At 45.2% G+C, this 23,786-nt stretch overlaps 2 protein-coding genes across 2 annotated transcripts in view; one reads left to right on the plus strand and one right to left on the minus strand.

The window, feature by feature from the left end:
* Positions 1-11,192, plus strand: part of NPTN (neuroplastin) — a 103,355-nt gene extending 92,163 nt beyond the window's left edge. The window contains exons 6-8 of the mRNA XM_048866154.2: positions 8,517-8,538; positions 9,381-9,457; positions 10,072-11,192. Coding sequence (XP_048722111.1) covers positions 8,517-8,538; positions 9,381-9,441 — 83 coding nt within the window. The 3' untranslated portion in view covers positions 9,442-9,457; positions 10,072-11,192. The remainder of the gene's footprint in view (positions 1-8,516; positions 8,539-9,380; positions 9,458-10,071) is intronic.
* The window catches only part of REC114 (REC114 meiotic recombination protein), a 153,589-nt gene continuing 140,854 nt past the window's right edge, over positions 11,052-23,786 (minus strand). Inside the window, exon 6 of the mRNA XM_048866159.2 lies at positions 11,052-11,353. Coding sequence (XP_048722116.2) covers positions 11,189-11,353 — 165 coding nt within the window. The 3' untranslated portion in view covers positions 11,052-11,188. The remainder of the gene's footprint in view (positions 11,354-23,786) is intronic.

A 23,786-nucleotide genomic window follows, 5' to 3' on the forward strand; every position in this document is an offset into this window, starting at 1 on the left:
GAGTCATGAAATGCCAAAGTTAAGGGTGAACTTTAACTGTGCTTTTGTGTGTGCCATTCACATTGAACTTTCAATTACATCTAAAACCCATGTAGTACCATTCTCCTCTCTACATATCAGTCTATGGAAGTACTAAACAGTGAGCTGTATTTAACCTGCTAAAGAAGAAGTTCATATTAACCATTGTATAGCATATGCCAGAGCATTTTGTAGCATTTCATTAATGCATCTTGCTCTAAATAACACTAATTATATTAACAGCTGGAAACACAACTGTGATCCGTAATCTGCACTGGCTATCAGTTAATTTCCTTGGGGCTGTTTTAAGGTGTTGGTTTTGATCTATGAAGTCCCAAATGACCTGGTTCCTAGCTATCTCTCCCCATGTAATACTACTGCAGCTGTAATCAGTGGAGATGCTTGAGCTATCTATCAGTCCTTCCTGGCTTACCTAAGAGGAGGGTTAGTGGCAGGAGGACCTTTGACTCTGGGATGTGTACTCACCACCAGATCTACCAAAAATCTTTCCACAGACTCCACAAGCTACCTCCTTCCTTGAGCTTTGGCAATTTTATTCAAAAGTTATTTCTCCTCTCCTGGTATCCTGCTGTTAATTGATTTATCTTGTTAGACTGACCTAACACTTGGTAAAGCAACCCACATCCTTACATGTATTTATACCTGCTCGTGTATCTTTTATTTCATACATCTGATGAAGTGGGTTCTAGCCAGTGATGAGCTGCCAAAATCTTAACGGGTTCCCTCCTCACCCCACGAGGGGGTCGTTGCCCACCCCCGCCCTCTGGGACTCCTGCCCCATCCAACCCCACCCCCCCACGTTCCTTGATGCCCCCACCCCCCAGGACCCCGGCCCCATCCACCCCCCTCTCCTATCCCCTGACTGCCCCCAGAACCGGGGCAGGAGGGGCTCGTGGGCCACCATACTGGGTGCCCACCCCACCCCTAAGAGCCAGAGGCACCTGCCGGGTGGGGAGTCCTGGAGGAAGCATCTGGCAGGAAGCATTCGGTAGGTCCCTCTGGCTCCTAGGGGCGGGGGTGCGTAGCTGGGGGGGGAGCAGGGGGAGTGGCTGCTCCCCCACTGATCACATCAAAAGTGGCGCCTTAGGTGCTGACTCCCTGGGTGCTCCGGGGCTGGAGCACCCACAGGGAAAATTCGGTGGGTTCAGAGCACTCACCGGCAGCTCCCCACTCCGTGCCCGGCCCCGGATCACCTCACCTCCGCTCCTCCTCCTCCACTGAAGGTGCTGCCCCACTCTGCTTCTCCGCCCCCGGCTTCCCGCGAATCAGCTCTTTGGCGGGAAGCCTGCGGGGGCGGAAAAGCAGGTGGCGGCTTCACCACTCAGGCCGAGGGTGGTGGAGGTGAGCTGGGGCGGGGAGCGGTTCCCCTGGCCCGCCCTCCCCCCCCTCGGGGTTACTTGCTGTGGCGCAGGCGGCCCTCCCGCCCCAGCTCATCTCCGCCTCCCTGGGCCTGAGCGGGAAGCCACGGCCTGCTTCTCAGCCTGTCCCAGTTTCCTGCGCGAACAGCTGATTCGAGGGAAGCCTTGGGGGCAGGGGTGGAGAAGCAGAGTGGGGCGGTGCGTTCAGGGGAGGAGGCGCAGCGGAGGTGAGCTGGGGCCGGGGGTGGGGCGGCACCCACCAAATTTTCCCCTTGGGTGCTCCAGGGCTGGAGCACCCATGGAGTCGGCGCCTAAGGCGCCACTTTTGGCCAGTTAAATTTAGAAGCCCTTTTAGAACCGGTTGTCCCTTGCGGTTCTAGCAAACCGGTGCGAACCGGCTCCAGCTCACCACTGGTTCTAGCCCATGAAAGCTTATGCCCAAATAAATTTGTTAGTCTCTAAGGAACCACAAGAACTCCTTGTTTTTTATTCCTAACAAAGAGATTTTCTTGTGGAGTGGCAATTAGGAGAGGCAGTCAGGAGAACACTATGAATGGAATTACATGGCCATTTGTGTCTTAACTTGAGACCTGTATGCTCATAGGTCATTAAGATCTATCCAGACAATTTAGTCTGCTCCAAGCTACCTACTTTGGCTTATCAAGTGGCTGCTAGTAGTAAACAGTCTGAGTGACACAGCACACACACTTTTCATCTATAGCCTAACTTTCTGGTATACTCCATCCCAGTTCAGAGCCCCCTGAAGGCAGGCTTTGGGGGAGGAGGGGAGATCTGTGTCCGGTCTCCTCTTCTTTTAAAGATCCCCAAGGCTTTTTAGTAACCTGCTGGACTGTCTCTGTAAGCAGATCTCAGGAATGTGAATCTCTCCATAATACATCTCTATGACTGAATGCAAATGAGACCTCTCATGATCTTTATCAGGGAGAAGGAAACTTCATTTTTTTTCTCCACTAGAATATTTCCAGTTACACAGAAACTCAACAGGGCCAAATTCCAGAAACTTTCTTTTTCTAAGGCACAAAGACCGCCACACAGCTGGAGCAGGATTACTTCAATGTCTTGAATGCTCCTATTAGTTCAAAAGGGGTATATCATAAACTCCCTCCCTTTCATTACCCCCAGCCCAGTTTCATCTTTCAGAAATCAGCAGCCTCTTCCCAGACGATAGGAGTAAAAGAGTGTACTTGATATTTAGTTCTTCAGAGGCCTGGAAAGTTATGCCACATACTGTATCTTAAGAGTCTAAACCAGCTTGTGAAACAGCATACATTCAAGATACCTCAGCTCAACTCTGACTCTGATGGACAAGGAATGGGGGCAGGGAGCATCATTGCTGAAAAGGATGATTTGGTGCTCTTCCCCACACTGGCTACTTGATGAACAAGGAAGACTCACCCCATAGCCTGTAAATGGTGTTGCCAGGATGCACACATGCAGGTGTGGTGCTGGTACTAAAACACACAAAACTCACTCCATAAACAGGAGAGGGCAGTCTTTAACTCTGGCATTTCCTGACTTGAGTTCCTGTGTATTCAGCCTCAGTACTGCGTGAACATAGCTTTTAGCGTTCAATTTAATCATGTCTCCCATTCCAAGGAAAAGGGGAAGACAGTAGTGTAAAGCTCTTTTGTTAGTATTTCTTTCCTGACATACTCAAGTTGCTCACCTTTTTGCTGCTGATGTGTAGCAGAAAGAGGAAAACCAGTCTCTGAATCCAGTGAAAACTGTATTCCCAACTGGAAATGTGAATAGTGTCTGAGTTCTTACAATTTTTGCTGTAGTGCCTTGTTGACTAGGGGTATCCTTTCACATCCCACAATAAGAGATTCTTGTAGTGAACACTTCATTTATTTGCTTGCTAAATGAATCCCTTGCTTTCACTTGTGTGCTGGAGGGAGGGAGAGACTGTGCTTTGACCCCCTTCATAATTTTTAAAGAAAAACCCAACCTTGCTTCCCCCATGACACACCAATGCATTTCTTTTTGTAAACAGCTGTCAGGGTTCATAGGCTCTGATACAGTAGTTGAATAGTGTGCAGCTTTCAACATCAGGAGCTGTTCAAAAGTCACATATCAAGTCCAGGCCAAGAGTGCTGTCCCTTCACTGCATGTAGGACCAAAAGTTTTCAGTGAGGCAGTGCTGATTCATTTTGCTCAGCACATATGTTGGTTGGTGGGCATTTTACAATGAAAGGAGGCAAATAGCTCTCTCCCCCCTCCCCCTGGTAGTTTAAGCTGCTTAATTTTTTGAGACTGTAATGACAGTCCTAGAAATCAGCCATTGTGACCCCTATAATATTTTAAAGGCTCTTAAATGAAGAAAGTTCTTTTATTTAGCAAATCACTTTTTAAGAGGGTGTGTTCTTGGGTAAGTAGAAAGTAAAAACTCGTTGGTTACATTCCTACCAAAGATTGTAGCAAGTGAACAGTTTTTACTTCCAAATCCATTTTCTACATATTCTTTAGTTTAAAGCCAAGAAATAACTTAGTTATTATAACATGTGTCTTCTCTTTCTTCCCTTTTCATTGTCAGCTTAATCAGAAGTAAACTATTTCCATAAATGTTTCTGCTCCAGCGGTGCAGCAGTTCCATTTCATTACCCCAAGTTTTTTCTAATACTCATTTTTCTTGCTTTTCTATGGTACTGCTATTACTGTAAGTAATTTAAAGAACAATATGTTTATTTCACTAAAATGGTTTATCTTGTTACAATTTTTTTTATTTTTCTACTACTCTTCACCTTTCTCCCCCACACTTAACCTCACCAAGGAGAGCAAACTGTCCGACACAAACTGTAAAAATGCATAGGTGTTAACTATACCTGCAACTGAGGATTACTATAGCATAGTGACAGCCAAATGGCATCACTTCTCAGGTGGCTTTGCCCTTTAGCACCGTATAGGTTTGTTAGATACTATTATAGGAACAGAATTCATTATACGCCTGATTTGACCACTCTTGGCCATATGTTTTGTTATAAATCTATATTTATGCCTACATTCCATTTCAGATTGTTTGCTTTTTTGGTACATGAACTCTTCACTAATATGCACGTTTTATGCAGCCCATGAGTCCCTTATCCCATTTTCCTACTGGTCATGTAGCATGATAGAAAAATAGCATTAAAACCATTCCTATTGCAAATTTGGGACTTAGTGGTTATAAATGTTGCCTCTAAATCTTTGTGTATAACAAAAGCCCTTGACAGTTAATAAGAAGGGTTTTAACTCACAGCTCTTCTAAAGCTTGCATATCTCCAAAAAATTACTAGTTTTTAAGAACACAGTATCATCCTGCATTTTGGAAGTCATCAGATCATCTTGAATACTGATCGTGCTTTTTGGGAACCTGAAGAATAAAATACAAAAACTTAATATTGGACAAATAAAGTCTAAAACTCTTCTCACTGATAAAGTTCTCTGGAAGTAGAATGTTCAAATTTCCCTTGAGATTGTTTTGCTTTTATTTCTCTTTCTGGAGAGGCAAAATATTAAACTAGCTTTACACTTAGGTGCTGGTTTTTGTAGCAATTTTATAGAGCTGCTATAAAGTGTTATAAGCAGTTCCATTATAAAACCAGACTTCCAAGTGGCTTAGACTGGCCATTTTAAAAGAAGGGGGAAAAAAAAGTCCTTGAGTTGAAATTTGGCATAAGCCTGGGCCGTGAGTATTTAGCTGAAGTAGGGTAAGCGAGCAGAATTGACTGCTGCCCTGTGACTCTGGTCTATCTGGCAAATGTTCATCTCTTATGCTGCTGCTTCTCTCTGAAACTTCACTTCAGTGAAACATTGAACTGATACTTACATTAGGTAAAGGGATATTCAGCAGCAAAATGGACTTTGGGGGAGAAAAATATTTACTTATGCTGTAAACTTTTTTTTTAAATCCACTTCTGAAAATTAGTTCTCAATGACCCCGGGAGTAATTTAAAAAAAAAAAAGTTATTCCTACTAGGAAACTAGATAATGAGCACGTCAGAAATGTTAAATTTATGATGTCCATGTTACAGTAGCATCATAACGGGCCACACAAAGTATTAATCCAGGACAAAAAATGGTGGTATAGTGTGATTGTTCCAAAGGACCCAAATTCTGTGCCGTTAACATACTTCCCTTAAACACACACAATAACTGGGTAATATGAGAAATTAAATGAAAAAAGTAGAATTAGAATTAAATTAATGTTGACTGTGACAAGCAAGGAAATTAGAGCTGAATGGTATTAGTTTCTCTACTCATCCTGCATACTACAAATGACCCCAAACACTGTTAGCCATGTACACTGCAATGTGAAGGAGGGCTAGTTAAGTATAGATACTAGAGGTTGTAAACTTTTCAGTTTCGGAATACACTATTTCAGGGCAATGTTAAGCAGATAATCACTTTACCTACAAGCAAGGTTTGTTGTTAATCTTGCATTATATAAACAATGATTCACAGAATCTGCCGATCCTCCAAATTAAAAAGCAAATTCCTAAAGAGTGAGGGGTGTAGTGCAGTTAGCTTGTACAACTGAAGACTGAGTCACAGTATTTCAAGAGCCTAGCACAGTACTGATCATCTGCACACATTTGAATGGAATGAAGAGACATGTTCACATCTTCTCTGACTATTGGTTTCAAATACTAGTGAGTTAGAGACAGTCAGTTACTAGAGCAGGCCGTCTGGCATGAGGGATTTGGGTTATATTGATATTTATCGGTTACTATGACTTCTTTTTTTTCCCCCTCAATTGCATCATACCCTTAAAAAAATGGTGGTAAGTGAGAGATCTGCATGCTTTGGAGTTTGTTAATCTCCGCTTCAGTCTATACGATGCACAGTTCATAATGTTAACACTTTTCTTAAAGTTTCTTCATTCACGTTCACAACTAATTTGGATTTCAGTTTGCTGTTTTTAATCTTGATTTACTCTTAATTTTGTACTTATTTTTCTGTACTTCTGTCCCCCCCGGGGCGATTTTTTCATTAGGGTTTTGGTCTTTTGTCTGTACTGTATTGTACTGTACTGGGGAAGATTTTGTAGCAGTTAAATGGCTGACCAAGAAGCTAGTGACATACAAAGGCATTTTCTTTCATTTTGTTTTATATTGAACCTATAGAATTTAGATGGGTGGTGGGAGGAAGCTATCAGTCTCCAAATTTATGCTTAACTGTAACTATTCTTACAGGCACAGCTCCTATAGTTATTAGATCTTTGCTAGGACAAGACCCACTGGTAGCCTTTGTAAGTCAGAAAAATGTTAGACTAACAAAACTATTCATCTGGAATCTGCATCCATGCTACATGTATTTTAGTTAAGATCACAGAATGGTTACCGTAACAAGAGATGGCTTGCATCCTATTAGTATAGTTTTATGTTTCTGAAGTCTAACAAAACTCCCAGAGATGTTGTTCATTATATTGGTAGAAGGCTGAGATGACAGTCTTGAAGTAGAATGTCTGCTTTCATATGGCATTACTAACCAATACTAATCCTTACAAAAAACAAAACCTAAGGACTCACTGATGTCTGTCCGATTCCATTAAAAGGTTCCCAAATAGTGTGTAGTTTAGTTTGTAGAGTATGTAGCATCATCTGTTTTGAAATCTTTTAGGAATTGAAGATGTTTGTGGAGGCAGGACTTAGTTTTATTCTACTGTGCTTTGTGTTTCAGTTCCTGGATGTGTCTCTGTATATCTCCACTGTATATACAGCACATTGATGTCTGGTTGTCCTTACTAGTCCTAGTTTTCTCTGTACCGTGTCTTGATAGTGTATTGTTGCTAGTGATGGACTTCTGTGGACACGGGTGTATCGCTAGTGTGTTACTTTGGTTGCAAAGCTGTTGGTTTGTGGTTAGTTCTTTATTTTTTTGAAATATTTTTTTGTTCCAGTCACTGTTTGTGCTGGCAGTGGCTTTGCCTATCCGTTGCCTTGAAGGTACAGGTGGAGTAATGTCCTATTTTTGACAGACATTACTCCTAGTGTGTGCTCATGCAGATGCCTACACTGTTAAGACTGTAATTTCCATAACTGCTTCATGTGCACTAAGCCCCCTTGTGGAATCCTGCTGAGAGTTTCTTAAAGGAGTCAGTGAAAAAAATCATCAAACCTTTAAAAAAAAAAAAAAGTTGAGATGCTTAAAACAATGGATTAGCAATTGCTCCCCAACAGTAGTTCTACAAGGAGCAGTAACACAACTTTGTGGATTAATTTTTATGACACTGTGTACCCAATTACTATTCTCTATAGTGCAGCCTGAGGGCAAAATAAGGCATTTATAAATCCTAAAGAATAAAATGTTAATGAAAGCATATGTTGCAACATCACAAATTATTTGATTTTTTTCCAATTTCTAAATGATATATAACTTTTTTCTGGTGTTTTTGCCAAGAGACACAGGCAGATCAGAGCTGTCAGTCTGCTGTAGCTGAAGTCTGTTGTCTCTAGGGGAGTTGCAACACCATTTAACTTTTCCTGGTATTTTACATGAGTCTTGTCCTGATACACACATGCACAGTGCTTGCTGCTATGCAAGGGACTGCACTTGTTTATAACGTCACATTAAAATATTGCTGCTTCTACCTCCCCCAAAACTGGTTCAATGTGAATCTGGAAAAATGGAATATGAAATAGGTTGTATAATCCTTGGGGGAGAAGAGATGGTATATACCTTTTGCGTATATACTGCTACTTGTCCATCAAGAGTTGACAAATGTGTATTTAAAAACAAAGTTAATGCAAGAAAACAAACAGCAGGATTTTACAACTGAAATGTTGGTTTGTCTTCTCATCTAATTTATAAGATTGAACCACTGGAACTTGGGGACAAGATGAGTATGACCATATTGCAACAATCTGTCCGCTACAGTTGCAGTTCTTCATGACGAGCATTCAAAGTGTTAACTCAAACCATTGAAACAACATACTTGCCATTTAAAACTTGAATCCAGAAAAATAACTTCATGAACCTTTGCACTACCAAGTGGAATGGCCTTTAATGCATAATAGATCAATTTGCTGTTCACTGTCGAGCTAGAGTTTAATATAGAACCTGACTGCACTCTTTCCTTCCTTTGTCTTTCATTGGATCACAATGGAACTCTTGCTGCAGACGACGAACCAGCTGGGCCAATGTAAGTACTTTTATCTGAATTTCTTAAGATAGTTTTATCTAGTTCAGTCACTATTACTAAATTTGTAGCCTAAAATTGCTTAGTTGAAGAGCTTGATGGCTTACGGGATTTTGTAGTGCATGAAACCTAAGATTTAGGTATGATAGCAATTACTATTTGTATTGTAGTACTCAGTTTCTGATGGGGATTGGAGTATTGTGCTAGATGGTATTTAAGCAAATAAGAAAATACTTCCTGCCCCAAAGAGCCTGTGGGTTAAGGCCATCTACTTTAGTGTTCCTTCCCAGGCCAGGAAAAGCTATACAAATTCAGGTGGATGTGAGAGGTATGAAGGGCTTAGTCACACAGCTTGACAAATACAGGAAAAATATTTGCAAATATCCTTACTAATAAAACCTGCTGATTTTCACTGGTATTTGTGCCCCCAATGCTTTTTCTTGCTTATTCATGACCATTTGGATGAGGGAGATTATATTTGCAAGAACCTTCCTGCAAAAGCAAGTGTCAGTGGAAGCAAATATTCACAAGATTATTCAAGACAGAAGAGCTCTCCTGGCCCTTACCTTGAATGACTTAGAGAGACATGGTGGGTGAGGTAATATCTTTTATTAGACCAACTTCTGTTGGTGAGGGACAAGCTTGTGTGCTCTGTATAAGCTCGAAAGCTTGTCTCTCTCACCAACAGAAACTGGTCCAATAAAAGGTATTACTTCACCCATCTTGTCTTTGTAATGTTCTGGGACCACCATGGCTACAACACTGCATACTGTAAGTGACTTGTCTCTTAACCACGCTGCTGTTACATTTTCAACAATTTTGATGTGACTTTTTTCCCTCTAAAGGAAAAGCAACTCTACAAACAATCACAAAGATAAAAACTTACGCCAGAGAAACACAAATTAAAAATAATGCGTGTAATGTAAGTATGACTTTAGATGTTTAAAAAATATTCTTACTATTTAAGCACTTCTATTCTTTCAGTAAGGTGTAACTAAAAATGTAAAGAATAATCAAAAAATACTGATCAAACAAGCCATGTGTAGGTATTTCAGTGAATTGCAAAGCTATCTGAAACTGTTTTGAATAAAGCATCATTTCTACTGAACTCTTCCATACACTGCTGAAAAGGATACACTACCCAAGAATTTTTATAAAAGATCCCTGCCATAATAGGTTAGGCACAGTAGTTAGTGCATATTCACAGAACTCTAGTCAAATTCTAACATGATTCTTACCTGTGCAGCACTTACGGCTTCAGCAGCAAAGTAAATCTTAACACAAGCACACCCACCCACCCTGAAGGATAATTTCTGCAGATTTTATACCATAAAAGTGAATTTGCTTGCTAGGTGTAAGCAGTTCTAGGATATGGTATGAAACTGATGTTTTTAGGTTGAATCAAAAATAGACAAGCCTTTATCTTAATAGCAAATCTGACAGCAGTTTTATGATGTGCATTATGGCATACTGTAATCAGGGTGGCATTAATCATTGACTAATACCTTTTGTTCTCAATTCTTTTTTTCCCTACAGAGCTTTAAGTTTCTGAGAGACTGATGGCAATATAACCTGCTAAATTAATGGTTGGAACTCTTGGTTCTAGAACTCCAGTTCTATTTGATTTTTCCTTTCAAGTGAGCAACAATATGACTGTCTATAAAAGCATGCCTTATTTAGCCTGTCCTGTAAGAATGACGTACCCAGACACATTTTAACAATGCTTCAGTGTAGAAGGTGTAAACTATTTTGGGCTTGATGTGCTGTGAATGTTGCTTTTTTCCTTTATGGTATATAAACATTAGAAGTAAGGTCAAATCATGCATGCGCCATTTTTTACTTTCTTAATGTAGCTCTTAAATTGGCAAAGCTCTAAAATGCACTGCTGCCATCTAGTGATAACTTTTTGTAAAGTACAGCAAAACCTAAAAATATATACCGTATATATTTATATTTTTGGGGAAGAGGAAAACCAAAATACAGTAAGTGTTTCATTTTTAAATTGCTGATATTCATTCCTTATATTGTATGTCTGAGAGATGAGAGAATTATACTGTTCTGGTACTTAAAGAGGAGTAATATAAATTGAAATTATTTTAAGGGCTTAACCTATATAGAAAGATTTGGGTGTCCTATAATCAAAGACTTTAAAAGCTGGAACAGTCCAACAAGTGGTGATGAATTGTAGTACAAACTTCAGTTTATAAATATATATGATGGCTTTTTAAGTGATTTTTTTTTGTTTGTTTGTTAAATCATGTAAATTCTCAAATCCTTTTGCACTGATGTGTTCAACATATTCTTGTACATTCAATTCAGGCAACTTTTATAATTTACTTTTTTGTTTTAAATGACGTTGAAATGTTACAGCATGGTGATATTCTATGCAACTAGTAATACTCTTCAGTTTGACACTGTAATTTCTCATGTTGATTTAAAGATTGATTGTAGAATTAGACCTTACAGGGTTCTCATGCCGTGCATAACTGTAGATGCATGAACTTGTGTTCTGTGTATTTGTTGAAGTGCAATGATGTATAAAAAGTGGATTCACCTGTTTTTAAAAATAAAACACTGACCAAAAAAAATCAGATTTTCTCAAATTTGTATCCACTCTACTTGTTATTACCTGAAATACAGAATTAACATTTCCTCAACCTTCTGTCAGTTTTTTCAGCTCCTTCTCCACTTCTTCCACAAATGCTGGGAAATTCTGATCCATGAGACATAGGCGAATAAAAGGTCCTAATTCTTCAGCAGTCCACACGGAATGCTGATATGCAAGGGGGAGCTCAAATGTTGATGATTTCAGCACAGACTGCAAAAGCAAAGGCAAAGGTGATTTTATTTAAGGTGCATTGTCAGTGCAATTGAGTATGTTTTGTAAAGTAGTGTTCATGAGTCCACAGAAATGCTTGTTTTACTACACATGCACGCTAAAAATCTACATGGCACCTGTTCATTACAAGTATAACAGTCCAACTAGGTCAGATCTTTCTTTTATGTTAATTGCTAACACGTTAAAAAAGACAAATCTACTGTTTTTGCTTGCTATGGTCTAACATCTAAATACTAGCCTATTTCAGATGGAGTCACTGTTTTAAAGTATTTTCCAAACAATAGCATTTAATGTATGTTTGACCTCTGCACACAAGAAGAGATATTTGCACCCTTTTCCTTCATGGCTAGTCTTTCTCTGACCTCTTTCCAATCTCTTTTCCCTAAGTCAGGAACTCAGAAATTAGGAAATGCCAGTTTTACAGTTGCAACCTTATTTCCGCCACCTGTATGCCCATCCTGTACACTGAATGAGGCAAGGATTCTATTCTTATCTGTTGCAGAGCTTGCCAGGCCAATTTGTGGCAGCCTCATCAGCAAAGTGCACAGCCTTCAGACCACTATCAAATCTGGTCAGAGAGTAGTCATCAGTGAGGTGTGACATAGTCTGTCTTTGGCCCTAGTTGCATGTGGGGATCCTTGCGCTAGACCTAGCTATGAAGGCTGGCTGCACGTTGACCCTTGCCCCTTCGAAATCGATTCAGAAGTGCCTGTGAGCAGCTTGGTAGGGTCCGTTATAAGAGACTGGTTTCTGATATCAGTTGCAGACCATTCTTCACACTACCTCGATGTTGCAGAGAAATCTGGGCAGGGTAAGTGGGCCCACAAACAGGTGCCTCCATGACTAGTGCACTCCTGGATGGTCAAAGAGGTTGGTGTATACTGATAGGCTCAGGTTTTCCCTGATCTTCTCAATCATTCTGGCTGCAGCATCCTCATAACAGATGTCTGGAGGAGTGATGTTGCTTAACACAGAGAGCCACAGTACTGATGTGGGTCGAATCGTCCCAGTTATGATGCACAGGGTTGAGTGTAGTTGTGTGCCAGCCAATTTGATCTGAGATGAATGGAGCCAGAGTGGAGCGCAGCATTCTGCTGCAGAGGAAGAGAGGGCTAAGATGGATGATCAGAGTTTAAGCGTTTGCTCTCTATAAAGTGCCAGCCAATTTGCTTAGAAGGCTGTTATGCATCCTTACCTTAGCAGCAGTTTTCCTCAGGGGTTTAAGATATGTGAGACATCTATCTAGGTTTACTTTGAAGTAGAGTGAGTGGGATTCATGTTTCAGGTGAGGTCCACTGAGAAAGATATTTAGTTCCTGGCCTGCTCTGGTGTTGTAAACATGGAATACACTCAAAACTGTTCTGCTCACACTGAGTTGTAAATGCCACCGACTACTATCTTGCCATCTTAAGTCAGCATTTAGGGCATCTTCGAGTTCTGGAAATGATCTTGCTTGGATGCCTAAGCAAATGCCTTCATCTGCATACAGGAGCACACAGTACTGGGTGAGTGGAATGTCATTCATGTACAGTTTGAAAAGCGTTGGTGCCAGCACACAGCCTTGAGGTACGACCATTGGTTTGTCTTTTCCATGTGATAACTCTATCTCCCATGTGCATTCGGAAACATCTGTTGCAGAGGTCAGTGATGTTGATTATCCATGCTGGCAGTGCTCTTGATAATTTGACTAAGATTAGTGGCTCTCAACCTTTCCAGACTACCGTACCCTTTTCAGGAGTCTGATTTGTCTTGTATACCCCTAAGTTACAACTCACTTAAAAATTACTTGCTTACAAAATCAGACATAAAAATATAGAAGTGTCACAGAACCCTATGACTGAAAAAATTGTTTACTCATTTTTACCATATAAATATTGTACTTACATTTCAGTGTATGGTATATAGAGCAGTATAAACAAGTCATTGTCTGTATAAAATTTTAGTTTGTACCGACTTCACCGTTGCTTTTTCTGTAGCCTGTTGTAAAACTAGGCAAATATCTAGATTCACCCCTTGGAAAACTGCTGTGTACCCCAGGGGGAACGTGTACCCCTGGTTGATAACCACTGTGCCAGACCATGTCATATGCTGCTGTCAGGTCCAGAAATATAGCTCCCGTCTTTGGGTTTTTTCTGAAAACCATTTTTAATTAATGTTTTCAAAGCTAGCACTTGATCACAGGTACTTCAAACTCTCTGAAAACTTGCTTGCTTGACACAGAGTATTGACTCCACAAGGAGTCTATGGATTCTAGATTGTATGGGGGGAAAAAAGTCTAATTACATGATTCTGTACTATCAGTACATGTGTACAAGGGTGTAAGATGAAGGCTGCCTGGCAAGCCATAAATCTGGCATTTCCTAGCCTTTGAGTGCTTGACTCTGCAGCCTAAATAATATCTCAACAGCTTTTTTTTTTTTTAAGGTAACTTTTCTTTTAAAAAAGCCTAGCACAATTTACAATAATAATAATAATGCCAAACAAAAAAATCATATAACAGCAATAGTATTACACAGCTGGCAGCAGAAGGCGACTGCTATTCCTGGAAGGGTCCAGAAGGGAAAAAATCAGCAACTGGCACTATGTGCTGCATTGGAGGGCACTGGCCCACCTCCCTCCAGCAGGAGGTGGGGGCTCCTGTCCCATGTGGTGATGCCAGAGGGGAGTGTGAGGCCATGTGTCAGGTCTAGGGAGCGGTATGGAGGAGGCAGCTCCCAGGATTCCCTGTGCTCTTACTATTTTGGCAGCAGCTGTTTTAAAACGTTCATGTTCAATTATTTTGGGATGCTGACAAAACTTCCTGAGGAACGCAAGTCACTGTGGGGGAAATGGCAATTTGACCATTTACATCTCAACCAAATGGGAACAGATTTTCCTGGGGCAAAGAAAAGACACTTCTGACACCAGAGCTTTCTAAACTGTAAGTGCCTGCTGCAAACAATACAGGTGCTAGAGCTTTGCAAGCATCTTTTATAATGGACAATATTATGCAACCTAAATACCAGGGTCACTGCCAGCATCCTCTCTAATGAAGAAAGGACAGGCAGGGGGAAAAAAAGGGTTGTGTTGTATTATTTATACACCAGGAACGTATACGCTTGTTCTGAGTTCCAGATGTAGGTAAGAGGCAGACAACTTGAAAGCCTGTGGGTGAAGATAAAAGGGTGGAAGGTGGTGGATGAGGCATTTCTAGAACAAATACAGAAATAGCCAAAACCCAAGAGTTGCTAGCCAAGGGGGATTTTACCCCAACAGCTGTTTGACCAGTAATAATGCAAAACACAAAATGTCCAGTAAGTTCTTGGAATGTACTGGGGATGACTTGTTTCAGAAGGTGAGGGAGGCAGCCATTTTATACTTGATTGTGACTAACGGGGGAATTGGTTGCAAATCTGAAGGTAGGAGGCAACTTGGGTGAAAGTGATCATGAAATGATATAATAATGTAATCTAAGAAAGGAAGGAGAGAAGATAGAAAAATAAAAAGGCAGAGACTTCAAAAAAGCAGACTTGAATAAACTCAGACCTGGTAGGTAAGGTCCCATAGGAAGCAAATCTAAAGGGAAAAAGGAGGCAAATCTAAAGGGAAAAAGGAGTTCAGGAGAGCTGGCTGTTTCCCAAAGAGATATTAAAAGCACAAAAGCAATGTATCCTGATGCAAAGAAGAATAAGAGGCCTTTATGACTCTGTCAGGTCATTAAAGAGCTCCTGATGATCAAAGAGGAATCTTACAAAATGTGGAACTATGGATGAATTGCTAAGGATGAATACAAAAGAACAGCACAAGTATGTAGGGACTAAATCAAAAAGTCTAAGGCACAAAATGAGTTACACTCAAAAGAGACATAAAAGGTAATATGAGGTTCTATAAATATATTAGGAGCAAGAGCCAAAGGAAAGTGCAGATCTACTACTTAATAGGGAAGGACAGCTAATAACATATTATCAAGGAAGCTCAAGTGTTTAATGCCTATTTTGCTTCAGTCTCCACTGAAAATATTGTGACCAGATGCTTAACACAATTAATAGTAATAACAAGGGGGGAGGATTATGAGCTAAAATAGGGGGAAAAACAGGTTAAATATTTACCCTAATGTACTTACAGAACTAGGTGAAGCAATCTTTAAAAAGGGGAACAAAAGGGACCTGGGGAATTAGACCAGTCAGCCCAACTCTGATATCTGTAAAGGCACTGGAACAAATTACTAAACAAACTGTTTGCATGCACCTAAAGGATAACAGGGTTATAAGTAATAGCCAACATGGATTTGTCAAGAACCAGTCATGCCAAACAAACCTAATTTCCTTCTTTGACATGGTTACTGGCATAGTGGATGGGGGGAAGCAGTAGACATGACACCTTGATTTTAATAAGGCTTTTTAGACCCAGGCCCACATGGCATTTTCATAAGCAAACTAGGGAAATGTAGTCTAGATCAGCGGTTCTCAAACTATGGGGCAGGCCTTCCACGGGAGGCGCAAGCTGTGTACTTTGTCGACCTTGAGTGGCTGGAGCTTGTGCAGAAAGACATGCATACGCAGGAAGTGGGGATAAAGGGACAGCCAGAGCCCCACCACCTGGGCTCGGGCTTTTCTTCCCCTGCCCCCACCTCAACCCCTCACCTGGAGGCAGCGGGGTGGCAGGAGCAGTGCAGAAGTAAGGGTGGTAATGAGGTGCTAAGTTTGCTGTGAAAAGTGATATTGACAAATATCACTTTTCACATTGCCACCCTTGTTTCTGTGCTGTTTCTGGTATGGCACTGCCTTCAGAGCTGGGTGAAGGTATATATACTTGGGATGGGGTGTGTACATGACTACAGACACACAGAAGGAAAGCCCGGTCAAATAAGTTTGAGAACCATTGGTCTAGATGAAATTACTATAAGGTGGCTACATAACTAGTTGAAAGACCATATTCAAATAACGGTTATCAATGTTTGTGTTCAAACGAGGAGGATGTATCTAGTGGGGTCCTTCTGGAGTCTGTCAGTACGATTCAGTTACTTGGATAATGGAATGGAGAATATACTAATGAAATCTGTAGGCTCCATGTCTAGTTGGCAGCCGGTATCAAGTGGAGTGCCCCAAGGGTCGGTCCTGGGGCCGGTTTTGTTCAATATCTTCATAAATGATCTGGAGGATGGTGTGGATTGCACTCTCAGCAAATTTGCGGATGATACTAAACTGGGAGGAGTGGTAGATACGCTGGAGGGGAGGGATAGGATACAGAAGGACCTAGACAAATTGGAGGATTGGGCCAAAAGAAATCTGATGAGGTTCAATAAGGATAAGTTCAATAACTTATGGACGGAAGAACCCAATGCACAGCTACAGACTAGGGACCGAATGGCTAGGCAGCAGTTCTGCGGAAAAGGACCTAGGGGTGACAGTGGACGAGAAGCTGGATATGAGTCAGCAGTGTGCCCTTGTTGCCAAGAAGGCCAATGGCATTTTGGGATGTATAAGTAGGGGCATAGCGAGCAGATCGAGGGACGTGATCGTTCCCCTCTATTCGACATTGGTGAGGCCTCATCTGGAGTACTGTGTCCAGTTTTGGGCCCCACACTTCAAGAAGGATGTGGATAAATTGGAGAGAGTCCAGCGAAGGGCAACAAAAATGATTAGGGGTCTGGAACACATGAGTTATGAGGAGAGGCTGAGGGAGCTGGGATTGTTTAGCCTGCAGAAGAGAAGAATGAGGGGGGATTTGATAGCTGCTTTCAACTACCTGAAAGGGGGTTCCAAAGAGGATGGCTCTAGACTGTTCTCAATGGTATCAGATGACAGAACGAGGAGTAATGGTCTCAAGCTGCAGTGGGGGAGGTTTAGATTGGATATTAGGAAAAACTTTTTCACTAAGAGGGTGGTGAAACACTGGAATGCGTTACCTAGGGAGGTGGTAGAATCTCCTTCCTTAGAGGTTTTTAAGGTCAGGCTTGACAAAGCCCTGGCTGGGATGATTTAACTGGGAATTGGTCCTGCTTCGAGCAGGGGGTTGGACTAGATGACCTTCTGGGGTCCCTTCCAACCCTTATATTCTATGATTCTATGATTCTATGACACCAAGCTGGGAGGAGTTGCAAGCACCTTGGAGGACAGGATTAGAATTCAAAACAACCTTGACAAATTGGAGAACTGGTCTGAAATTGACAAGATTAAATTAAAGACAAGTGCAAAATACTACACTCAGAAAGGAAAAATCAAATGCACAGCTACAAAAGGGGGAATAACTGGCTAGGTGGTAGTACTGCTGAAAAGTAACTGGGCATTCCAGTAGTTCAGAAATTAGATGAGTCGTCAATATGATGCAGTTGTGAAGAAGATTAATATTCCAAGTTGTATTAAGAGCAGTCTGGTACGTGAGACACAAGAAGTAATTGTTCTGCGCTGTCTGGCATTTGTAAGGTCTCAGTTGGAGTAGTGTGTTCAGTTTTGGGCACCAGACTTTAAGAAAGATGTGAACAAGCCAGAGTGAGTCAAAAGGAGAATTACAAAAATAAAAGGTTTAGAAAACCTGACCTATGTGCTAAGGTTAAAAAAAACTTGGCATGGGTTAGTCTTGAGAAAAGATGACTGAATAGAGACCTGATAAATCTTCAGATATGTTAAGGGCTGTTATGAAGAGGATGGTAATCAACTGTTCATGTCCACTGAAGGTACAACAAGAAGTAATGGGCTTAATCTGCCCATTACTAAATCTGAGATTTAGGTTAGATATTAGGAAAAGCTATCTAACTATAAGGGTAGTTAAGTTCTGGAATAGGCTTCCAAAGGCAATTGTGGAATCCCCATCAGTGGAGTTTTTTAAGAACCAGTTCGAGCAACACCACTCAGGAATGGTGTTGTAGACTTGGTCCTGTCACTTACAGCCACATGGACTAAGACAACTCATGGTCCCTTCCAGCCTGACATTTCTATGATTCTCTGAAGTCTCTTACAGTGACCTCTCCACAGATCAGCTAGTAGGAGATGCTGCTACTTGTGCCATTGTTCTCTAAATCCTCTACTCTCAAGACCAAAGATGAGGAAAATAAGAAACCAGATTTGCTCTTGCATAGCAGTACAATAAGATCCTCCCATCATTGGACTATAACTTTTAAAGAAGGAACTGCTTCATTTCAAGGGGTTTAAAAAAACAACTGTGACAGGGTTGGGCCAGATGGCTACAGGAGAGTGTTTTTTTTTATAGGAAGGTAATTTTTTTATTTGCATAACACACTTACAAAGTAAAAACAGCAGCATATGCAATGTGTAACACAACAACCAATCACAATTGTTTTCTCATTAGCTTCAGGGGAGGGAAGTGTTCAAGCTTGCTTGGGCCCAGAGCCGGGGGCTTCCTCGACTCTCGCTGTCTTCCACCCTTCCAAGTTACCTGGTGGCCCAGAGTGAGGGGGCTTCATCGACTCTCGTGGTCTTCCACCCCCTCAAGTTACCTGATGCCACGCCCGAGTGTCACCAACTATTCCCTCCTCTGAAAGCACCCAACAAGTATCGGGGGGGGGCACGTGCACCCACGTGTGAAAGGACTCCTCTAAGGTGGTGGTGTCTGCAGCAGCAATGGCTGGGGCCCCTTACTCTCTCCCCCAATCAAAGGGTCAGACAAAGGGACCAGGACGGGGGCACTGAGCAGAGAACCTCGGACAGCGCTCACCGCTCCTCAAAAGCATCAAGGGAGTCAGTGGACGCCGCCCAGAGGAACTCCGCCTGGATACGTGAACGGACCGAAGATCGGAAAACGGCCCCACAGTCACAGGAAACTCCATCGGCCAACCTCCTCTCTCTGGTTTTATAGATGGCCATTTTAGCCAGGGCCAGGAGGAGGTTAACTATGGGATCCCGCAACTTTGTGAGGCCACGGATGGAGAGTGCATAAATAAAAAGGTGAGGGGAAAAATGCAACCAAAAACGTAATAGGAGATTTGGGAGGAGCTGGAACAGGGGCTGCAGCCTGGCGCACTCCAAATATACGTGCTCCAGGGTTTCCCTCACACCACAAAACGGACAAGTATCTGGGACGGGGGTGAACCGTGCCAAGTACGTGCCCGTGCTCACAGCTCCATGAAGGAGCCGCCAACTGATGTCCCCGACGGGCCTCGGAACCAAGGTGGAATATAGGCTGGCCCACTGGGGCTGCTCACCCTCCAAAGGTGGCAGAAGGTCTCGCCACTTTGTGTCGGGGTGGGACACTAGGGTGAGGGCATGAAGGGTGTGGAATGCGAGCGTGTATAGATGTTTCCTTGGCGCGGTTTGGAAGCGTACCGGCTGCAGTTCATGCAGCCGGCTCGCAGCGAAAGGGTGAGGGGGTCGATTGGGTCTGCGGGGCAGGGGTCCAATTAAAAGGTCCGGCGGGCCTGGGGTAGAGGGTGGGCGGGGCGTGCCCTCGAGCAGGACCCGGTCGAGGTAAGCTCGAGCAGCAGACGGCAAAGCAGCCTTCACCTCCTGAAGTATGCGCCGGGGGGTGCGAGGTCTGGAGAGCCCCATGCGCCGAGCGAGCGTCAGGGGATCCAGCCAGTCTCCCCAGTCGTAGTCCAGGGGGGGTCTCCGACGCTCGTGACTTCTGACAGGATCAAGCTCTGGCGCACAGAGCAGGACTTTGCCACCTGCACACGGAGCTGGGGGTTGTGTAGCAGGGGCTCCGCGAGGAGATCTATGCCCTCGGTGGCTGCCACGGACCTGGTTGTTAAAAACAGTTTCCAAGTCCGGAGGAGGTCCTGGTAGAAGACCGGCAGCCCGGAGAGGTCTCGCGGAAGACCTCCCGGACGGAGATAAAAGAGCTGCCAGTCATATCGGAGCCCTTGGATGCGGCGCAGGATGGCGTGCACCAGTGTGCTCCACGCCGAACTGCCTGCACCATAGAGGAGCCTTTGTAGGGCCTGGAGGCGGAAGACATGGACCTGAGTGTGTAGACACTTCAGGCCCTGTCCTCCTTCCTTCAGGGGTAGATGAAGAACCCCTACAGGGGCCCAGTGCGTTCCTGACCAAAAGCACCCCAGAATCGATGTCCGGAGGTTGGTCAGGAAACCCGGGGCTGGGACCAGGCTGTTGAGCCTGTACCAGAGCATGGACAGGACTAGTTGATTAAGCACCAGCGCTCTCCCTCGGACGGAGAGACATCGGAGTAGTCCCGTCCATTTCCGGAGCTGCTCTATCACCACGCCCTCTAAATTTTCCCAGTTTTCCGACGGAGAAGGATGCGTGGCAGAAAGGTAAACGCCGAGGTAGAACAGTGGACCTGCGCTCCACCGGATGGTCTGAAGCGCGGGTGGGAGGGAGCTCGCCTGCTGCCAGTCTCCTACCACCAAGCCAGAGCTCTTGACCCAGTTGACCTGGGCGGAGGAGGCTGCCGAATAGATGGCCTGGCAAGCCTCCACCCGCGCCAAGTCGCCGGGGTCCTGGATTACGAGGAGCATGTCATCAGCGTACGCCGACAGGACCAGCCGCAGCTCCGGCTCCTGCAGCACCAAACCTGTCAACTTCCTGCGGAGGAGACAGAGGAAGGGCTTGATTGCCAGAGCGTACAGCTGGCCCGAGAGGGGGCACCCCTGCCACACTCCTCACCCGAAGCTGACCGGTTCGGTCAGGGTCCAGTTGAGCTTAACCAGACACTCTGCGGAAGTGTACAGCACCCGGAGAAAACCCACAAACTGGGGTCTGAAGCCAAACGCCTGCAGAGTGCTCAGGAGGTACCCGTGGTCCACCCTATTGAACGCCTTCTCCTGATCTAGGGACAGGAGGGCGAACGACAGACTGTCCCTACGCTTGAGTTCCAAAAGGTCCCGAACCAGAAATAGGTTATCAAAGATACTGCGGTCCGGGATGGTGTATGTCTGGTCTCAGTGGATCACGTCCGCCAGCACAGACCCTAGCCGCAGCGAGATTGCTTTCGCTATGATTTTGTAGTCCGTGCTGAGGAGCAAGACGGGACGCCAGTTTCGTAAATCGCAGAGGTCCCCCTTCTTCGGTAATAAGGCGAGCATAGCTCGCCTGCACGAAAGAGGGAGGACCCCGCTCTGCAGAGACTCGGCCCAGACAGTGACTAGGTCTGGGCCGAGGACGTCCCAAAACACGTGGTAGAACTCCATGGTCAGCCTGTCCATACCTGGAGACTTATTAGTGGGCATACGACGGAGGGCTTCCAAGAACTCTGCCAGAGCAAGAGGCATCTCTAGCCGGTCTCGGTCGCTTGCGCTGACCTTAGGGAACTCCTCCCAAAGCACTCTGCAAGCGCTAGGGTCTGTCAGATCCGGGGAGAAAAGACTTGTGTAGAAGGTTCGGGCCCTCCCACACATTTCCGCCGGTTCCATGAGGGAGGTGCCGTCTTCTGCCAGGAGGCAGGTGACGTGTTTCTTGGCCCCCCTCGTTTTCTCCAGGGCATAGAAGAAGCAGGAGCCGCGATCCTGAAGGAGGAGGATGCGGGATCGAACAAAGGCGCCCCGGGCCCGATGGTCCTTGAGGGCCCGGAGCTCCTCCCGCTTCTCCCGGCACGCTCCGCAGAGGAGCGGGTCTTCGGGGCTGGTGGCCAGATGCCTCTTCAGCTCTAAGACCTCCCGTTCCAACTGCTCTATCACTGCATTTCTCTGTCAGCTGGTGCCCCGGGTGTAGTCGCGGCAGAAAAGCCGGGCGCGCACCTTCCCCATGTCCCACCATCGCCGCACCGAGGGAAAGGCACGCTGTTGCCCTCGCCCGGCCAGCCAGAATTCCCGGAAGGACGTCACGAAGCCCTCATCCTCCAACAGGTTGTTGTTAAAATGCCAATAGGCTGGCCCCGGCCTCTCCGCACAGAGGGAGGCTGTCATGGTGGCTAGGTGATGGTCAGAAAATGGGGCCAGCCGAATGCTGGAGGAGTGGGCTCGTAAGAGATGGAAGCGTGATAAATAAATGCGGTCCAACTGGGAGTGGCTCGACCGATGTGTTTTCACCCGGACAAAGGTGAACGTGGAAGTGTCATCCGGATGGTGGTCACGCCAGATGTCCACTAGGGAGTGATGTTCAACTATCTCCCGGAGGGTGTCCGCAGCGGCCAGGCACTGCTCGGTCCCCGACCGGTCTCGCTCCTCGAGGGTGGTATTAAAATTCCCTCCCAGGACCAGGCACTCGTGAGAATCTAAGGTGACGAGGAAGGCGGACGCCTGCTGATAGAATTGCAGCCGCTCCGGGCCCGATGTCGGGGCATAGACGTTAATGAGATGAACCACGAGCACCTCTATACGGACCCGGAGATGCAACAGGCGACCCTGCACGGCCTCGGCGACCCCTAGCACCTCGGGCCGTAGGTTGGGGGAGAACAGGGTCGCCACTCCAGCCTGCCGAATCGTGGAATGACTAAAGTAGACCCTGTACCCCCACTCCAGCCGCCAACTGTCTTCGGCGGTCGGATCCGTATGGGTCTCCTGCAGGAAAATCACAGAGTACCCTCCCTCCCGAAGGAAGGAGAGCACCTGGGACCGGCGGAGAGCCATCCTACAGCCCCGGGTGTTCAAAGTTGCGATGGTGAGAGGTGTCATGGGGAGGGCCGGGAGGGATCCTCACTGGCAGGGACGCTCGCATCCACCAGCGGGCCGCGCAACAGTCCTTGACCCATCCCGTAGGTGAGTAATTGGTCACGGAAGATGCGGACCCGCCAGTAGGCCGCGGCATCTCGCTTCCCCGTCCCTTTACCTTCCCCCATGAGGGCCCTTGTGGCCCAGAGGATTTGAAAAAAATCCACCCATCGCTGGAGAGCAAGCTGTAGCTTGTTGTGGGAGCCACGGACATCCTCTAAAAACTTCTGCAGCGCTCCTCGCAGCTCATGGGGGGGTGGGGTTACGGTTTCCTGGTTGTTCCCCGGCTGGGCTCTTGGTGCAGCCCTGTGGCCCACTAAAACGGGCAAGCAGGGTGCGGACCCCCAATGGGGTGCCTGATGGCCTGGAGCTTCTAGGCCCACCTCAAGCCCTGGGGCAATAGGGGGCGGTGGAGGAAAAATAACAGCCCCTAATGGGTCGGGGCAGGAGAACGCAAAGGCCGCTCCCTGGCGGTCATCGGTTGGAAAAGGGAAGGAGACAGCCCCGGCGATGGCAATAACATCGTAGGAGGTAGACTGGATAGGGGTAGGGGCAGGGGCAGAGGCGAGGTTCTGGGTTTTGGGAGGGAAGCAGCTGGATGGTGGCGCCTCCTGATCAGGCTCAAGGGTTAAGGGGGTGGGGAGGGAGTTCTCAGTGATACCGGGCACGGGCTCTATGGTGGATTTAGCGGCCACAGCATCAGGAAGTGGATTATCTTCTGTTGGGCCACCACCCGGGAAGAAAATCGATTGCTCCGCACCAATGGGGAGTGCCCCTGGTGGCTCGTGTCCCGGCCGCATGGCGCCAGCTGTCACCTGAGCAGGCTCGGTGGTTGTCAGCAGGGTGCCATCAGCAGCCGGGTCAATGGAG

Source organism: Caretta caretta, chromosome 10 (genome assembly GCF_965140235.1).
Source record: "Caretta caretta isolate rCarCar2 chromosome 10, rCarCar1.hap1, whole genome shotgun sequence".
In the NCBI taxonomy this organism is placed as follows: domain Eukaryota; kingdom Metazoa; phylum Chordata; order Testudines; family Cheloniidae; genus Caretta; species Caretta caretta.